Here is a 14,974-nt window from a genome sequence, read left to right as displayed (position 1 = left end):
TGGCGCTTAGCAGTGATGCATAGCATTTGGGGGAAAAAAGTATGTATATGTATGGAGAGTATTCAGCATATGCACAACAAAATGGAAAAAATATTTTTTTTTTTCATAGTATCCAAAACAAAATGGAAGTGGTTGTCCAAAGAAAGCAATTTTTCACCAAAAAGGCAGAAAGGAATGTTTGGAAAAGAGGAAATGTGCAATTGTAGAATAGAAGAAGGAAACTGGCAAGGAGATATGAGTACACAGGGTGGAACGAGGAAGTACGGAAGTAGATGAAAGGAACTGGCAATTAAGTGCTTAAATACTGGGAAGGTTGAGTACTAATCCAAAGACCTAGGTTGATGAGATAGGGTTGCAGGTACGAATGTAGAGAGCAGGAGGAAGGCTGAGGAGAGGGTGAGAGAAAGTGACACGGGGGCGAGGGAAAGTACACTGGGAAACAAGAAATGAATTTAACACTAAAGAATGACTACACTAAAGAAACATAATAAAGTGACAAAGAATAACTAGAAATAAGAAATAAACTACGATCTCTAATGAAGAACTGGAAACAAGACAGAACTAATGGAAAAAACTAAGGAACATAAAAAATGAAAAAAACAAACTCACACATCCCCAGATCCTTACACATATTACAAAGGAGTTTGGGCGACGATGGTAGGAGTTCATAGCTGGTGGGTTGCTGGTTTGAACTCCTCCTCCGTCTGTCACAGTTGTTGCGTTCTCTGACAAGACACTTCATTCACTGTCCCTGCTGGTGAATGTTTGCATGAATAGGTGAATTACTGAATGTAGTGTAAAGTGCTGGACCTTGTGTTGAAGAAGTAGGCAATTTACTATAGATCTCTTATTGATCAATATCAATTTAGACAGTTGACTAAATACTTTCTGATATGTTGTGAAAAGTGGAAACTGGAATCAGTAGTCTAACAACTGTGGACGTGAAAGTACTACAGATCTAGCCAGTCATTAACATCCTGAGAGGTCTGAACATTATTTTTTACTTAGAGTGCAGTTATATATTGATCTGATCTTATAAAGTGTAAAACAAGTGCATAAAAAAAGCTAAATAGGCAAAAAGGTGTAGCTTCATTTCTGAAAGAACTCACTATTAAAGATAAAACTTTACTTTCACACATTTATATGGCACCAATATAGTCTTTAAATGATAAATATTAAGTCATTTTCTACTAATTACGGACTGTTGTGGTTGATGGGCCATCTAATATCCATTGTCCAGGACCCAAAGCAGGGGAGCATAGTTAGCTTAGCTACAAACTACTGTTTGCCTCCTTTTCACTAGCATTTAATGAATTAAGGAAAAAAACGACCAACATATTCATATATTTAACTTGTCCCTTGTACCTTTTACCACATAACGACAGATGAGTCAGTCAGCAGCAGCTCTAACCCACGTCCCTCCTGACCCGTTCTCTTCTGAGTGAAATTAAAGCTGCAATATGTCACTTTTTTATCAATATTTTTTTTCCACATATTTTTAAAACATTATGTTGTGACAGTATGGTATGAGAGGTAATCTGTGAAAAATCTATTTCCTCTGCCTTCTCCCAGTGCTAGAAACAACCAATAAGTGGCAATTTTAGTGCTGTCAATCACAATCTCATGTGGTGCTGCTCATCCTTCCTCACCCTCGATTTGTGCCGTGCTGCAGTTAGCATAGCACAGAGCTATGCAGATTCAAACTGTAAATGCTCAGTTAAGTTAGCATAGCTACCAATGATGGTAGATAAATGGTTTCTTGTAATGATAAGTTGTTTCTCCACCATTAGCACATTTAGCAGTGAGTGAATGAGGCTAATTCACAGTGCTAAGAGCGTCCTACTAGTTCTGATTGGCTGTTTTGGTCAGAACAGTGGATTACTTTAACCAATAATAGTAATTCAGAAAGAAGATGGAGGAGATTGATTGTTTTCACAGATTATCTGTCTCATAACAAACTGCTACAACATCATGACAGCTTTAACAAATATGGAGAAAACATATTTTTATTGAAGTTATGTACTGCAGCTTGAATAAAATGCATAGCATAGCATAGCATTTTTGAGAAGTCTGGATTGCTTTATGTGTATTTTGCACATTGGTTTAGACTGTTGCTCATGGGGAGAGACATTTCAGTATCTAAAACTAATAGAAAAAATTTAAGCAACCTACTAACATACTGGATGTGGACTGTTGGATGTTAAATTCATGAGCAGTAAATATTGTGCTAATTATCAGTATTGAACCAAAGAAAGCAAGGCAGATGCAAGTCTTTAAAATTGTGATGCTATTTATGGATCAAATAGACTCAAAAAATTGTAACAGCAGCTGCGCAGGGGGGCCCAAACAATTTTTTTGTCAGGGGCCCATGATTCCTGGCAGCGCCCCTGACCCAAAGAAATTTTTCAGCTAGCCTTTTTAATTTTTTTTTTTTACATTTTTAGTGTAGTGAACAACAGTCTTATGGGTTATAATCTTTGGAGCACTTGAACGCAACCCCAAGCTCCTCCCACATCCGGTGGAAAACCGCTATCTATCAGTAGAAAAAAAAAATACAAAGAAAAAGAACATCTCAATCAGGAATGCGCCTCACGGAACCAGGTAGCTGCTCCTGAAAAAGCTGCATATTTTCGAGATTTCAACCGTATCTAAAAGACGAAAAAGACAAAATGATCGGAAGAACGTGATCGGGAAGGGACTGCTGCTGCTTCTTCAGCCGGCTGAAGGAACGAGCTAGACTCCCATGGATAGGCCTTGCAGGCTGCTTCTGCTCTCCGAACTCTGCGTCAGGAACGTGGCGTACGATGTAAGCCTGAGTCGGTCACTGCTGACATGGAAAAGACGGGCCTCCAGTCCGGTGTACCGCCCATTCAGAGCCAGTAAGAGCTTGTAGCATGTTTTCTTGTTTGTATGCTAATCTCTTTTGCTCTGTTTGTAAAAACAGAGGGGACATGTTGGGACGCACAGAGTTATTTGGAACTATAGATAGACACACAAACATACACCGCATATCCGCTTGCATAACACAGCAGTCTGTTATCCAGTCTGTCACAAAATGCTGAGGACCCAGAGGCACAACGGGAACGATACACACCAACACCAGCTTACACGAAACCTACTGCGTTTCCAAGGGTTTAGCTGCTGTTTTGCCCCCAAATATGATAGATTTGAAAAGGTCCAACCAACGTCCCCAGAACGTTGTCATCAACGTTCCATTAAACGTCCGAAGTGTAGCAAACGTCCAGCCAACGATCACTAAACGTTTGCAGACAACGTTCGTTAAACGTCAAAATGACATACATTGATGACATTAAGGACAACCTAGGCAGGGATTTTCCCCAGAAAACTCGCTAATTCCGATGGGGTGTTACGGCTACCCAGCGTGTTTTTATATTAAAAATGTTTTTTTGTTTTTTTTTAATTGACAGGGAATTTGAAAATATGCTTAAATATGTTATAAGAAGACATTATTGGAAATACTGAAGCGCCAACTATAGTGTTGGGGCAAAACACACGCACACACACACACACACACACACACACACACAAATATATACATACATATATATATATATATATACACACAGTATATATATGGGCAATTTCACCCGTCATTTATCGACCCACCTGCATTTAATGCTTATAGGTCATTATTACACATCTCATTCACTAATGTCAGTTTGATAGCATAAATTATTTTGTCACGTTGTGATACACTGCTGTAATATGCTGACAACATGCTAGCCAATGTTTAAACAGTAAGATAAATGAAGGTAACCATGGCAGCCAGTGAGAGTTTAAAGGCTCCTTCTCCTGTCAAGCAGATTGCACGTGCATCTGCTCCGTTTACAAACAAACAATCCATCTATTTAACACAAGGCTGTTATTTACTTTTGGATGTAAAAACTTTTGACCAATGGAGCAAGAGAGAGAATTTCATACCCAAATATCTGGATCTTTTGTCCAACAAAACAGCAAGAATTAGGGAATCCTATCTTGAACAAAATCTGATCATTGGGCTGTCCTCTCACTCAGGCATAAATCTACGGTCAGTCTGGGGATCGTCTTCCTCTCAAAGCCCTGCAAATAAAAACCCAACCCCATCTCTGCTCCTTGTCTTGACGAACTTGCCTCTTTTTATAATTCTAGGGTTGCCTAGTGACAGTTTGTGGATGTGACTTCCCCAGTTTGAACCTTACAAGGTTTTGGGCCATTATTTTACAACTCCTGCTAGGTATGGACAGTAGCTAGTTGTAAAGGCTTCTTTGCCTCCTTTAAACATCCTCATATTTAATAGCATACGTAACAAAAATTTCAGTAAAACCTAAAAGATTTTTGTAGATATTTAGCTCTACTTCCCTTTATCATTTATTGATTTTGAAACCTCATTTGTTTGTGTTGTTGCAGGCGTGAATCGCAGTGTGCCGGTGACAGAAATCATCTCAGTCAGAGAGGAACAATGGATGAACGGCAGTGATCAAAAAGATGACAGCAGCTGGAAGAAGATCAAAGGTGGAGACAGATCGGATTGCAGGCAGGCCTTCACAGGTAGTCTGACCTTCATTGGTAAACTGGCCCATCATGAGGCAGATCTTTACAGGAAAGTTATTGAGGGTAAGTCATTGTGTGGGCCAGCATTACAGTAAAGACTTTAGTTTGGAATTCAGGAAACTTTTTTCCATCCATCCATCCATCCATCCATCCATCCATCCATCCATCCATCCATCCATCCATCCATCCATCCATCCATCCATCCATNACCGGTCCGTGGTAATAAAAAGGCTGGGGACCACTGCACTAGGGCCCAGGGTCCTCTGGCTATAAAAGCAGTTATGCTCCAACATGACCACTTTTTGCTTTTCATTGGGTGGCTCTTCCTTGGCCAGCTCTTGCTCCTCTCAGGCTGGCTCGTTGGCAGATCTTGGCTGGGCTCAACTCCTTGGAGCAGTCCCTGAACAGTTAGTTATGCCATCTGTCATGGGGCTGCTTGCCCATTTGCTTGGTTTATAGTTATGTTTTACTTGATAAAGAGCTTATTTATTTTTGAAGTCCATGTCTCCCTGTCTTGTGTTACAGCTCGTAACAAAGTGGGGGCTTGTCACTTGAACCTAGTTTGTGTTTGCACACAAATTTTGGGTTATGTTTACCTATATGTCTTTTGTTGGGCATTATTTTCTTGTGTCTTTTGTTTGAACGTTTCAGCGGGAACTTGTTTGACGTGCTTGTGAGTGGGAAACACCCTTTGACGATGTCAGCTTGGCATCTTGTTGGATTTCCTCTGCTGGAGGAGATTTTGGTTTCAATGTGTTTCCTTTTGTTTGATGTGGGCGATGCATTTCATTTTGAGACACGACTTCGATTAAGTCTTGGTGAAGCTTGTGGTTTTGAAGTTTTTACCACCACTTGGTATATAGATAAGATGGAAGTCTGGACAGAGCAAATGAGCTGAACACATTAGATTTAGCTCAGGAAGCTCATCATCCTCCTCACCTGCCCCCAATCCAACAGACATCCCACTCTCCTAACCCTAACCCACAGCTGTCCTGTTAAACCTCAGCTGTTTTATCTTCTACCTCAGTCATAGACTTTTCTGCTTCCACAAGCTTGTCCTAAACACAATCAGGAGATGCTGCTGCTTCCTTTGCCTCCCCCTCTCACATTTCTCTATCTAGAAGTCAGGTCCAGATGGTGTCAGCCCCAGAGTCCTGAAGTCCTATTCAGAGCAGGTCAATGGGATTCTGCAGCACCTCTTCAACCTTAGCCTGACTTAATAGGAGGTTCCTTGGTTGTGGAAGACATCCTGCCTAGTTCTGGTTCCAAAGAAAGCTGCTCCATCAGTCATCGACTATGAACCTTGTTGCCCTGACATCCCACATCATGAAAGTCCAGGAGAAACTCCTGTTGGCCCACCTGAATAAGCAGACAAGTGCATATCAGGACGCCTACAGTTTGCTTATCACCGTGGAGTCGATGATGCCGTCACCCACCTGCTTCAACAATCATCTGGACAAAGCGGGCAGCACTGTGAGGACCATGTTCTTTGATTTCTCCAGTGCATTTGACATAATTCAGCCTGATCTGCTCTGTGAGAAACTACAGAAGACAGAGGTGGAGGACTCAACAATCACCTCTATCTATGACTACCTGACTAACAGAACACAGTTTGTAAGACTGAAGGACTGAGTGTCTAACCAGGAAATCAGCAACACAGGAAACTGTACTCTCACCATTCCTTTTCACTCTTTACATGTACTATACAAATAAACTTGATTAATTGATTGATTGATATGTAGTGCAACTTACATGGTAATTATTATTTTGTTAAATATAATATTTATATAATGATATAATTATATAGTGATGTATAATTATATCATTATCATTAAAAAACTTTACTGTTTCAATAACTTGTCAGTGGTCAGCAAAAATCAACAGCTAAAATCGACTTGGGGCCTCTGCTTTATTTCAGTGTTGTACGTGGAGAGGTGTCGTCAGCACCACTGGCGCTGTGCTGAAGTTAACTTCACGTGTCCAGATGGGGTCCTCTGCCAGAACTGGGTCAGCAGCATCAGAGAGCAGCTAGCCAGCATCTGTACGACTTGGCTCCTACACATGCACACATACACACGCACACACACACACAAGCAGACTGGAAATTAAACACAAGTGTTAAAACAGTTGTGATGAAGAACTGTTGGTTGTTACAGCCGCCAGACCCAGAAATCTGCTGGTCTACATCAATCCATACGGTGGGAAGCGTCAGGGCAAACGCATCTATGAGCAGAAGGTGGCGCCACTGTTCGCTCAAGCTGGGATCTCTACACATGTCATTGGTAGGTCCTGCTAAGACTGACATCAGTTCATAATGAACTTCTGTTTGAGTATGTTTCTCTGTATGTTGCTATAGTCACTGACTATGCCAATCATGCAAGGGATCATCTGAAGACGGACGCTGATCTCAGCAAGGTTGACGGGTGAGTTGGGTTTCCTTTTAATCAGTTCTCAAACTGCAGGGGACTGTTATTGATTCAACAAAGCACCATTATTATTTTCCTGTTGATCAGGTGGTGTCCCAACTTGATAATTTTGATCTAAATTGATAGATTAATTAATAATTCCCTTTATTATTATTTATAGTTATTGTTGAGGATGAAAATCCTAATTGATGAATCCATAATTTGTATTGACACACAGAGCATAAAATCAGTCAACAAAAGCATTCATACTTTACTTATTTTATTCACTTTCAGCGCAAAAGGGGGAGAAAAATCCTAGAGTAGACACTGTCCCTTCCGGAAAACATCCCCCGAGGCTATTACAGATGTTGACATACATAGCATCATTTCAGTCATTGATGTTGTCTTTCATTCATTTCATTTCACTTCATTTCATTTCATTTTTGGGGGTAAAAACGGACAGGGCACCCCTATTCCTCTTAGGCGGTGGATCGAAATCACAATGTCCCTCTTACAATTTAATGAAGAACACATAACGAAAGAAAATTGTTAAAGGATGTAAGGATGTTAGAGTGTTAAATTTGGAGAAAGTCAACCCTCCATGGCATGACTCTTTTTTTTTTTTTTAGTGGAAGAAAATATTTTCCTGCAGTTTTGTGAGAGCTTCGTCATCTGTAATTACACATCAGTCATTAAGTCGGACCATGACACTGTCTGGAACCAAATATTATTATTATTACCTTCATGTTGCTTGTTATTTATTTATTATTTCTTTTTGTTACCTCAGGTCAACGTCATGCCACGGGAGGGTAATAAATTATAAAAGAGCAAAATCTGAATATTTTTTTTTTTAGTAATAAAAGTTAAGAGATTAATGTTACATATAATGACATATGAAATGGTTAAAAGTTATATTGAGGGAATTGTTAGAATGTACTGAAATGCAAATTGAATGAAATGTCAGAATATTTCAAAACTTAATGAAATGCAAAAAGGAATAAAGTGTTGGGTTAATATTTTAAAATGAATAAAATGTAAATGAGTAAGAGTTACTAAAATGCAAAATCAATAAAATGTTGGGTAATATGCAAGATTTAATAAACCCAAAATGAATGAAGTAATGAATAAATGTGAGATAGTACTTAAAATAGAAAATCCAGACAAAGAAATGTTAAGATACTACTTCTAAAGTTAATAAGTCATGAATCAATTAAATGTTAAGATAATAGTGAAGAAGTTAATACACTATGAAAGGATGCAAAGTTAACAGATGAAAAGAAATGTTAAGGGCACAGACTATAAAACGAGCACATTTTGAATTTGCAAACCAATGAAGTAAACTAGCATTACAGGCAGTACAATCAAAATCTAATGATTTTACGAAACTAACATTCTTAAATGTTTAAAATTCCGTATAAGTAAAATGTAATGATACTAGTAGAATCAAATCAGTAAGTAACCATAAAAATGCAGTAAGATTGAATTGTAATGAAATCAATAAAATGGAATCAGATCAGTTTTTGCGATAGCAAGACCTATCAACATCAAATCAGTTTCTGCGTGTGTCCAGATGTAGAGGCGGCGCAACTCGATAGGAAACCCCGACAGAGCCCACGAGGCTTCAGTGTGGCGTTTCAGCTGTAAATTGGTCCACCAATCGTGGAAGGCGCCCACAGTCTCACATCCTGGCACACCCAGAAAGGATAGGGCTTCATTCTGCAACACAAAAAACAACAAAAATGCGAAATCAATGTATTATATAATGAACACTAAAGTAAAGGAAAAATATTATCTTTTTTTATACTAGATACTAGTACTGCCCTTATACTCTAGAAAGCTGGAGTTCCACGATCATCTTTCGGTCCTGGGAAACCATCTGATAGGGAGGTTGGGTTCTATTGGTACCACTACCCTTCTCTATGTTGGAAGTGATGCACTGAACAGCCAAGGACTTCAGGCAGGGAACAGCAGCATCCACAGGTGATGAGGAGAGCAAGGAAGATTCTTTAAGAGTGGCCATCATCTGATTAGAAAACATAATGTTCTTTGTTTTTTTTAAAGGCTGTTCCTTGAAGCTGAAGATCAGTTTTGATTTTTTCATACTAAGCTAATAGAGCATCAATATATTAATAACATCTGTTATTTAAGTTCTCCTCTTAATAATAGCTAAAGAAATGCTTAAAGTCAGTAACACCTTGTACATTTCAACCTTCAAAAATAACATTGCTTGTTGTAAGTGTTGGCATATTCATAGGATCAGACAAAATTAGAAACCAAACAAAAAATCATGTAAAGGACCAGATTATGAAATGAATGTGCAAAACTGCCTGGCCCACAGTCATGTTTTATCAAATAAATATCATTTGAAATGTATATATGAATTATCCCTAATAGAAACTTTACCAGAAATCTTAAACCATATATAAATCTTTTGTTTTTGTTATTTTAATCAAATTCATTCAAATAGTCCTCATTTAACAATAACTAACCCGCTATACTAAAGGCTTGTAAAATATCATCAATGGTGTGAAACGTTAATGATCCGTGTTAAATTAAGATCCCTTCTAATATATTCCATTCATGTAATAAAAGACAACCTTATTTTGTCTCAAACCAAAATCTGTAAATTATGATTATGAGAAAGGTTTAGACATTATTATCTTGGATCAACAATTACACATAGAACTTGATTTTTTTTTCTGTCAATCTGTTTATCCCCCTTTAAGCAGTTCCATAATTGCTAATTTGCAAATTCCCAATTTAGACCAATTCAATTTGAATCCTCATATTTTCTTCTCATTTTAAAACTTAATATACTGATTAGCCTGTTGTTTTTTTTACAAGAATAAAGCTAACCCTGTCACTACATATTTAACTTACTTATTTTATTCTAATTATGATTTTAAATCCCAAAAGTTCAACAATTTTAACCTTTGAACAATTTGTTCTTTTGAAACCCCTAATATTTATTTAACTGAATTACCCTCTTTTGTAGTGTTTATCATATTCATTCAACAATTTTAACCTTTGAACAATTTGTTCTTTTGAAAATAACATTGCTTGTTGTAAGTGTTGGCATATTCATAGGATCAGACTATGAATATGTTTTGGGGAGAACTTTGATACAACTAAATTAATTAAATTACATAAATGTTCAGGTTAGACCTTTCTGCATGACTTGGTTAAACCACCTATTATTTCAAATTATAGCAAGAGAGATGCAACAATTAAACAATCCCTTCCATATTTTAAGAAACTATTTTGTAAAAATCTATTTGACACATGACATCATTGTTAATTTTAATGTATTCAATTCAGAATATTCAGTATTACTTTAGAAACTCATTTGAATAGTTAAAACATTTGTGAATTTTGATTTAACTCTTTTATATTTTGTTGAAGCCCGAAACTGAAAAATTTCTCAATAGATTAACTCACAATTTGCTTGAATAGAGTAATTCCATGCATCGCCCCCTGTCCCCCCTGTATCGGAACACTGTATAGTGTTTTGGTACAGAAACTCCTAAGAAACCCACGCAAATCAGTTATTCCACATTTCCTTTCACTGCTAATTATAACAGTTGGATGTAATTAAAACAGGGTGTTTACATCTCAGTGAAAGAATTGAATAGTTGATTGAAAATATGTGCAGTAAACCCATCATTTGGTTCAGTAATTTTCCAAAGAGTAGATTTTCCTAAGATTTGAAATGGATTCCAAATACACTTAAATCATAACTTGAAATAATAGTCCTTATATTTGTAGCCACTGTTATTTGAGCCAAATAGAACTTAGTATAACTTAGAACTTAACTTAGGACTTGTCTCTTTTGTATTTGAATCGTGGTTGGTTGTGCTTTTGTAAATCAGGAAATTAACAACTATTACCGTACTTTTATCCTTTTTCAATTCTTGTAAGGCTGGAGGAGAAAAACACATTAGCCAGATGTTGAACAAACAGAATGAAAATTATTCAGGCAAACAAAATATTTCTGTAAAATGCAGAGAGTTCTAACACCCTGCTGCATCGAGCCTTCACTTGTACCGTTAAACTTATCCCGGGGGTCAAATAGCAGAGGTCAGAATGCAAAGGCGGTAGACAGTGAATGTGCTGTTAAATAAACTAAGGTGAGAAAAAGTGGCATCACACAATTCGAAAATTCAAGAAGAACCATTAAAAACTACAAGGTTTTGTTGGCAGCCATTTTGTCTCCAACCTGTAGACCGAGGGAAATCCCAGGGGCCCTGGGGCCCAGACCACATGACCAGAGGCAAAGAACCCAGGACCAACCATGCCAACAGACAAGCAGGACCGCCTCCGAGTCTCAGCCCGACTTTACATGTGATGTTCCATCAGAAGCTGTCCAGAGCAGCATTCATTCCCGCTGTGCAGAAAAATCTGGACAAAGTATGTGGCCCCCCTTGACAGAGTGTGTAGGAGAGACGGAGAGATATAGCAGATGAGTCAATGTTTTCATTGACTCATCTTTCAGAAGCTGTTGATCTTTTCTGCCATAGGAGACCCTCAGAAACCACGCCTGGGTCTCGTCCTTTAGCCAGGTGTTTCCTCAGAGATCAGATCCTGTAAACTGCAGTCCGCCTTCAGGTAACAACAGGAAAAAGCAATCCAACCTCACTGACCTCTGTAGAAGCTGTAAGAATAGTCCAATAGGTCTTTGCTCTCAGACAGCAGTCCAGCAGAAGATGGCACAATTCATATGTGTAGAAAGTGCAAATGTCCAAGTCAGCGTGGCTAAGAACAGCAGAGGTCTGATGCCGAAGCCAGAGGCCTTTCTCCTCACCTCCTTGCACGGCCCCGAACCCGCAAAACCCAGCCCCCACGGTCCCTGTCAGACCACAGGAATCAGCACTACTAGAGTAAAACACAAAGTAAATTAAGAAAATAGAAGTGTATGCCACCTTTTGCTCACATAATTATAAATTAAATGTCTTTTCTGTAGCTTGTGACGTAGATGAAGAGTTGGCTCTTTTTTTTGTTTTTTTTTTTTTTTTGTTTCAGCCAGGCTCAGGGTCACTGGAGCTGCTCAGATAAGGTCCACTGCCTCAGTCCCTGAGCTCCAAAGAAAAGATAAAATAGAAATGCGTTAAGATGATTCATCCTCAGATGTTTCAGAATTAACCGATTGTGGAATCAACTCCTCTCAAAAAGTAAACTCTTAAAAATTATTAAAAATTTAAACAAAATTTCAGAAATTGGTTATTCAAATGCATATGTAAAAAAATTTATTTAATAGTGTCCAATTTTACACAAAAGCATCCTTGTGATAATGCTATGCTTTAAGACAACCAGTCAAATTTCCTTAATAATTTAGATCAAAACGAAAACTGCAATCAAATCTTCTTTGTACCATTAATGAAAATATTACCATTATCGTGATATTTTTCAAAACGGCTGAGTGTTGTATTTATGTATTGTTTTTTTTAGAATTTAAAAAATTGTTCACATTTGAATTTTTCTCTGTGTCCCCTTAAGGGGCTCCGTAGAAGTTTATAGTACTTTTAACCCAAATTTTCTTAATTATAACAATTGCATCCAACTGTAGCTTTATACAATTGAAATTAGAGGTGATGCAGGAAATTCATCAATATGCAAATAAACATGGCATAGATATTGATTGAAGCTATTCAATTTTACATTACTAATTTTAATTTAGTAAGATCTTCTATATAACTCTGTATTTCAGTCATGCAGGAAGGCACTGTATAAGACTCATTAAATAAACTCACAATATACCAGTGTCAAATGAATAAATTCATAATTAACCATATCTATAAACCGGCTAGGAATTAGAGTCGTTTTCTTCTTCACCCCCGTTGATAAAATTAAAAAATTTGAAAGCAATTTTGCATTTACTATTCTCCAAAACTAAAATATTACAGGGTGTGTTACAAGTTTTCCATATCTTCTGTCTAGAATTGAAAGTAGCCTATGAGATGTTTTAAATGTAAAGTTTTATCAGAAATGTTTTATGTTTATCAATGTTTTAAATGTAAAGTTTTATCNATGTTTTAAATGTAAAGTTTTATCAGAAATGTTTTATGTTTATCAATGTTTTAAATGTAAAGTTTTATCGGAAATGTTTTATGTTTATCATCTACCATTTTCCCCTTTTGTTTTCTTACGTAAATAGAAAACAAACATTTCTGACAACAACATTTCTATTGTTATCAGAAATATTTTTCAGAGACTCTTTCTCTGTACATATTTCTAAAATGTCCAACTGAAACTGTAACTGCCAAGGCCAAAAGTTTTATTATTTTAAAGAGTTAAAATCAGAATTTGGATTGCTTTCCTAAAAGGCAGTGTCAATGTTTATTTTGAACTGACAAAAGAAGAATTTATCAATTTAGGCTAAGGAGCGAAAATTGTAGACAAAGATTATGCGTACTGTAAGATGTCATTGCGTTCCAAATCAAATGTTTTGTTGGACTTGAATTTATGTATCAATTCAATCAAAATTTAAGGCACACAAGTGTTGTGAGCCAGTTGTTGTCCAATCAGTTTGTTTTTACATAATTAATGACTATCATATCCACTTTAAAAGTTTCATCATGTCCAATTTGTGCCTTTATACCAAGACATGCATGTTTTTCAAAAGCAGCAGTTAGTTCAGTTAGTTAGTTTGTTATTAGAAAAAAACAACAATAATATTAATAAAAATGAAAATAAAATAAAAAATGTCAAACTAAATGAAACAGTCTCGTAATAAATGCTATCTGGTTTTAAACCAAAGCTGTAATGTGATTACTCCTTTTCTATCATATTATTTCCCACTTTGAAGTAAGGTAACCGAATAATCTATATTTAGAGTCATAAATTGTCTTTGAGACAACTATATGTGGTAACCAATGTAATAAACCGTAATTGAATCTAGAGCTGTTCCATAATCACCCTTTGAATCAAACACATACTCATATTAATTTACCAATCCTGTACCCTCTTTAGACATTTTAAGGTGACCAAGTTTCAAACGAAAAGAAATCCTGTTTTTGATAAGATAATAAGAGAGAAAAATTTTGATTAGTCCATGATGAAAGTTCAAGTCTACTATAAAACCTCAATTTTTAATGTTTCACTAAGTTTAAATTTTAACCTGTCTACAGCTAAGCCGAATTTCAAAAACTTCAACACATCAGATGTCACTTCATCTGTTTACAATTTTACCTGTTATGTAATTTCATTCATCCTTCATACAGTGAATTTACCACATGTGAAAATAGTGGATTGTGCAGGATTAGTTTAGTTTCAATCAGTTTTCCCTCAGCGTCATTTATTCCTTCCAGCCAGTATTTCCCCAAAGGCTGTCTGTTTAACAGGTCGCCTCCTTTCTTCTGCACCAGGTGTTCTATCCCTTTTTTCAGTTTTTCTCTTTCTCCCTGATTTTGATATTCGTCTAGCTCCGCCAAATAAGTTATTAATGCTTCTATTTACTCACCGAGCGCAATCCATGGCCCGATGCCCCACTTTGGATCATATTTTTCCTAATCAAGTTCACCCTCTATCAGTTTAGGCTCAAAAAGTCACCTCTTCTCTATCTTTTCTCTTTTTCTCTTTTTTTTTTGCAGTTTATCTCGCACGGCGGCGAGGAAATCAAACACAGCAGAAAATCAAAAACCTCCCACAGATTATAATTCCCCAATGCTTACCATGGTTTTAAAACACATTGCAATAAACAGAAAAGAGTACACTTAAACACATAACGTCTGCTCAGCGGCAGAAGCTTAAACACACACAGCTGACAGATACACATACAGCTTTACACAGAAATGGACCCACGCTTTACAGCTCCTATTTTTGTCCTCTTTTAACACTCATTACTCTATGAGGATCAGATCGCGATCAACCTATATCTTATTCTCTTATCTTTTTTCCTATGGTGGACTGCTTTCACCGCATTTTGCGTTTCTCAAGCAAGTCTCAGATTGGCTATCCCGTTCTTTTCCGAGGGCAGTACTCCCCGAGGGTAAAACCGACAAAACCTAGCCTTCACCTTCCCC

The 14,974-nt window shown here is 37.1% G+C and overlaps 1 protein-coding gene and 2 long non-coding RNA genes across 5 annotated transcripts; 1 reads left to right on the top strand and 2 right to left on the bottom strand.

Annotated features, from left to right (window-relative positions):
• Positions 1-2,388: 2,388 nt before the first annotated feature.
• LOC103133143 (ceramide kinase-like) lies at positions 2,389-8,680 on the top strand. 3 transcript variants are annotated; one of them, XM_016667760.1, is made up of 5 exons: positions 2,389-2,879; positions 4,408-4,614; positions 6,470-6,558; positions 6,708-6,833; positions 6,908-8,680. In XM_016667760.1, the coding sequence occupies exons 1-5, from the start codon at positions 2,744-2,746 to the stop codon at positions 6,941-6,943; spliced, it is 594 nt and encodes a 197-aa protein (XP_016523246.1). In that variant the 5' UTR covers positions 2,389-2,743; the 3' UTR covers positions 6,944-8,680. The 3 variants fall into 3 exon arrangements, with proteins under 3 accessions (XP_016523246.1, XP_016523245.1, XP_007544978.1); XM_016667759.1 differs by having other exon boundaries at positions 2,395-2,879; positions 6,470-6,592; XM_007544916.2 differs by having other exon boundaries at positions 2,406-2,879; positions 4,408-4,548; positions 6,470-6,592.
• On the bottom strand, positions 4,274-11,426 carry LOC107835398 (uncharacterized). Its single transcript, XR_001661217.1, has 3 exons — positions 10,214-11,426; positions 5,897-5,898; positions 4,274-4,283 (listed from the first exon to the last, which is right to left on the bottom strand). It is a non-coding gene; the product is annotated as an uncharacterized LOC107835398 (long non-coding RNA).
• Positions 7,806-9,861, bottom strand: LOC107835396 (uncharacterized). Its single transcript, XR_001661216.1, has 2 exons — positions 8,774-9,861; positions 7,806-8,672 (listed from the first exon to the last, which is right to left on the bottom strand). It is a non-coding gene; the product is annotated as an uncharacterized LOC107835396 (long non-coding RNA).
• Positions 11,427-14,974: the final 3,548 nt, after the last annotated feature.

This window comes from Poecilia formosa, unplaced genomic scaffold (genome assembly GCF_000485575.1).
Source record: "Poecilia formosa unplaced genomic scaffold, Poecilia_formosa-5.1.2 Scaffold2300, whole genome shotgun sequence".
NCBI lineage: Eukaryota > Metazoa > Chordata > Actinopteri > Cyprinodontiformes > Poeciliidae > Poecilia > Poecilia formosa.
This window is presented reverse-complemented; position numbering and strand designations above follow the sequence as displayed.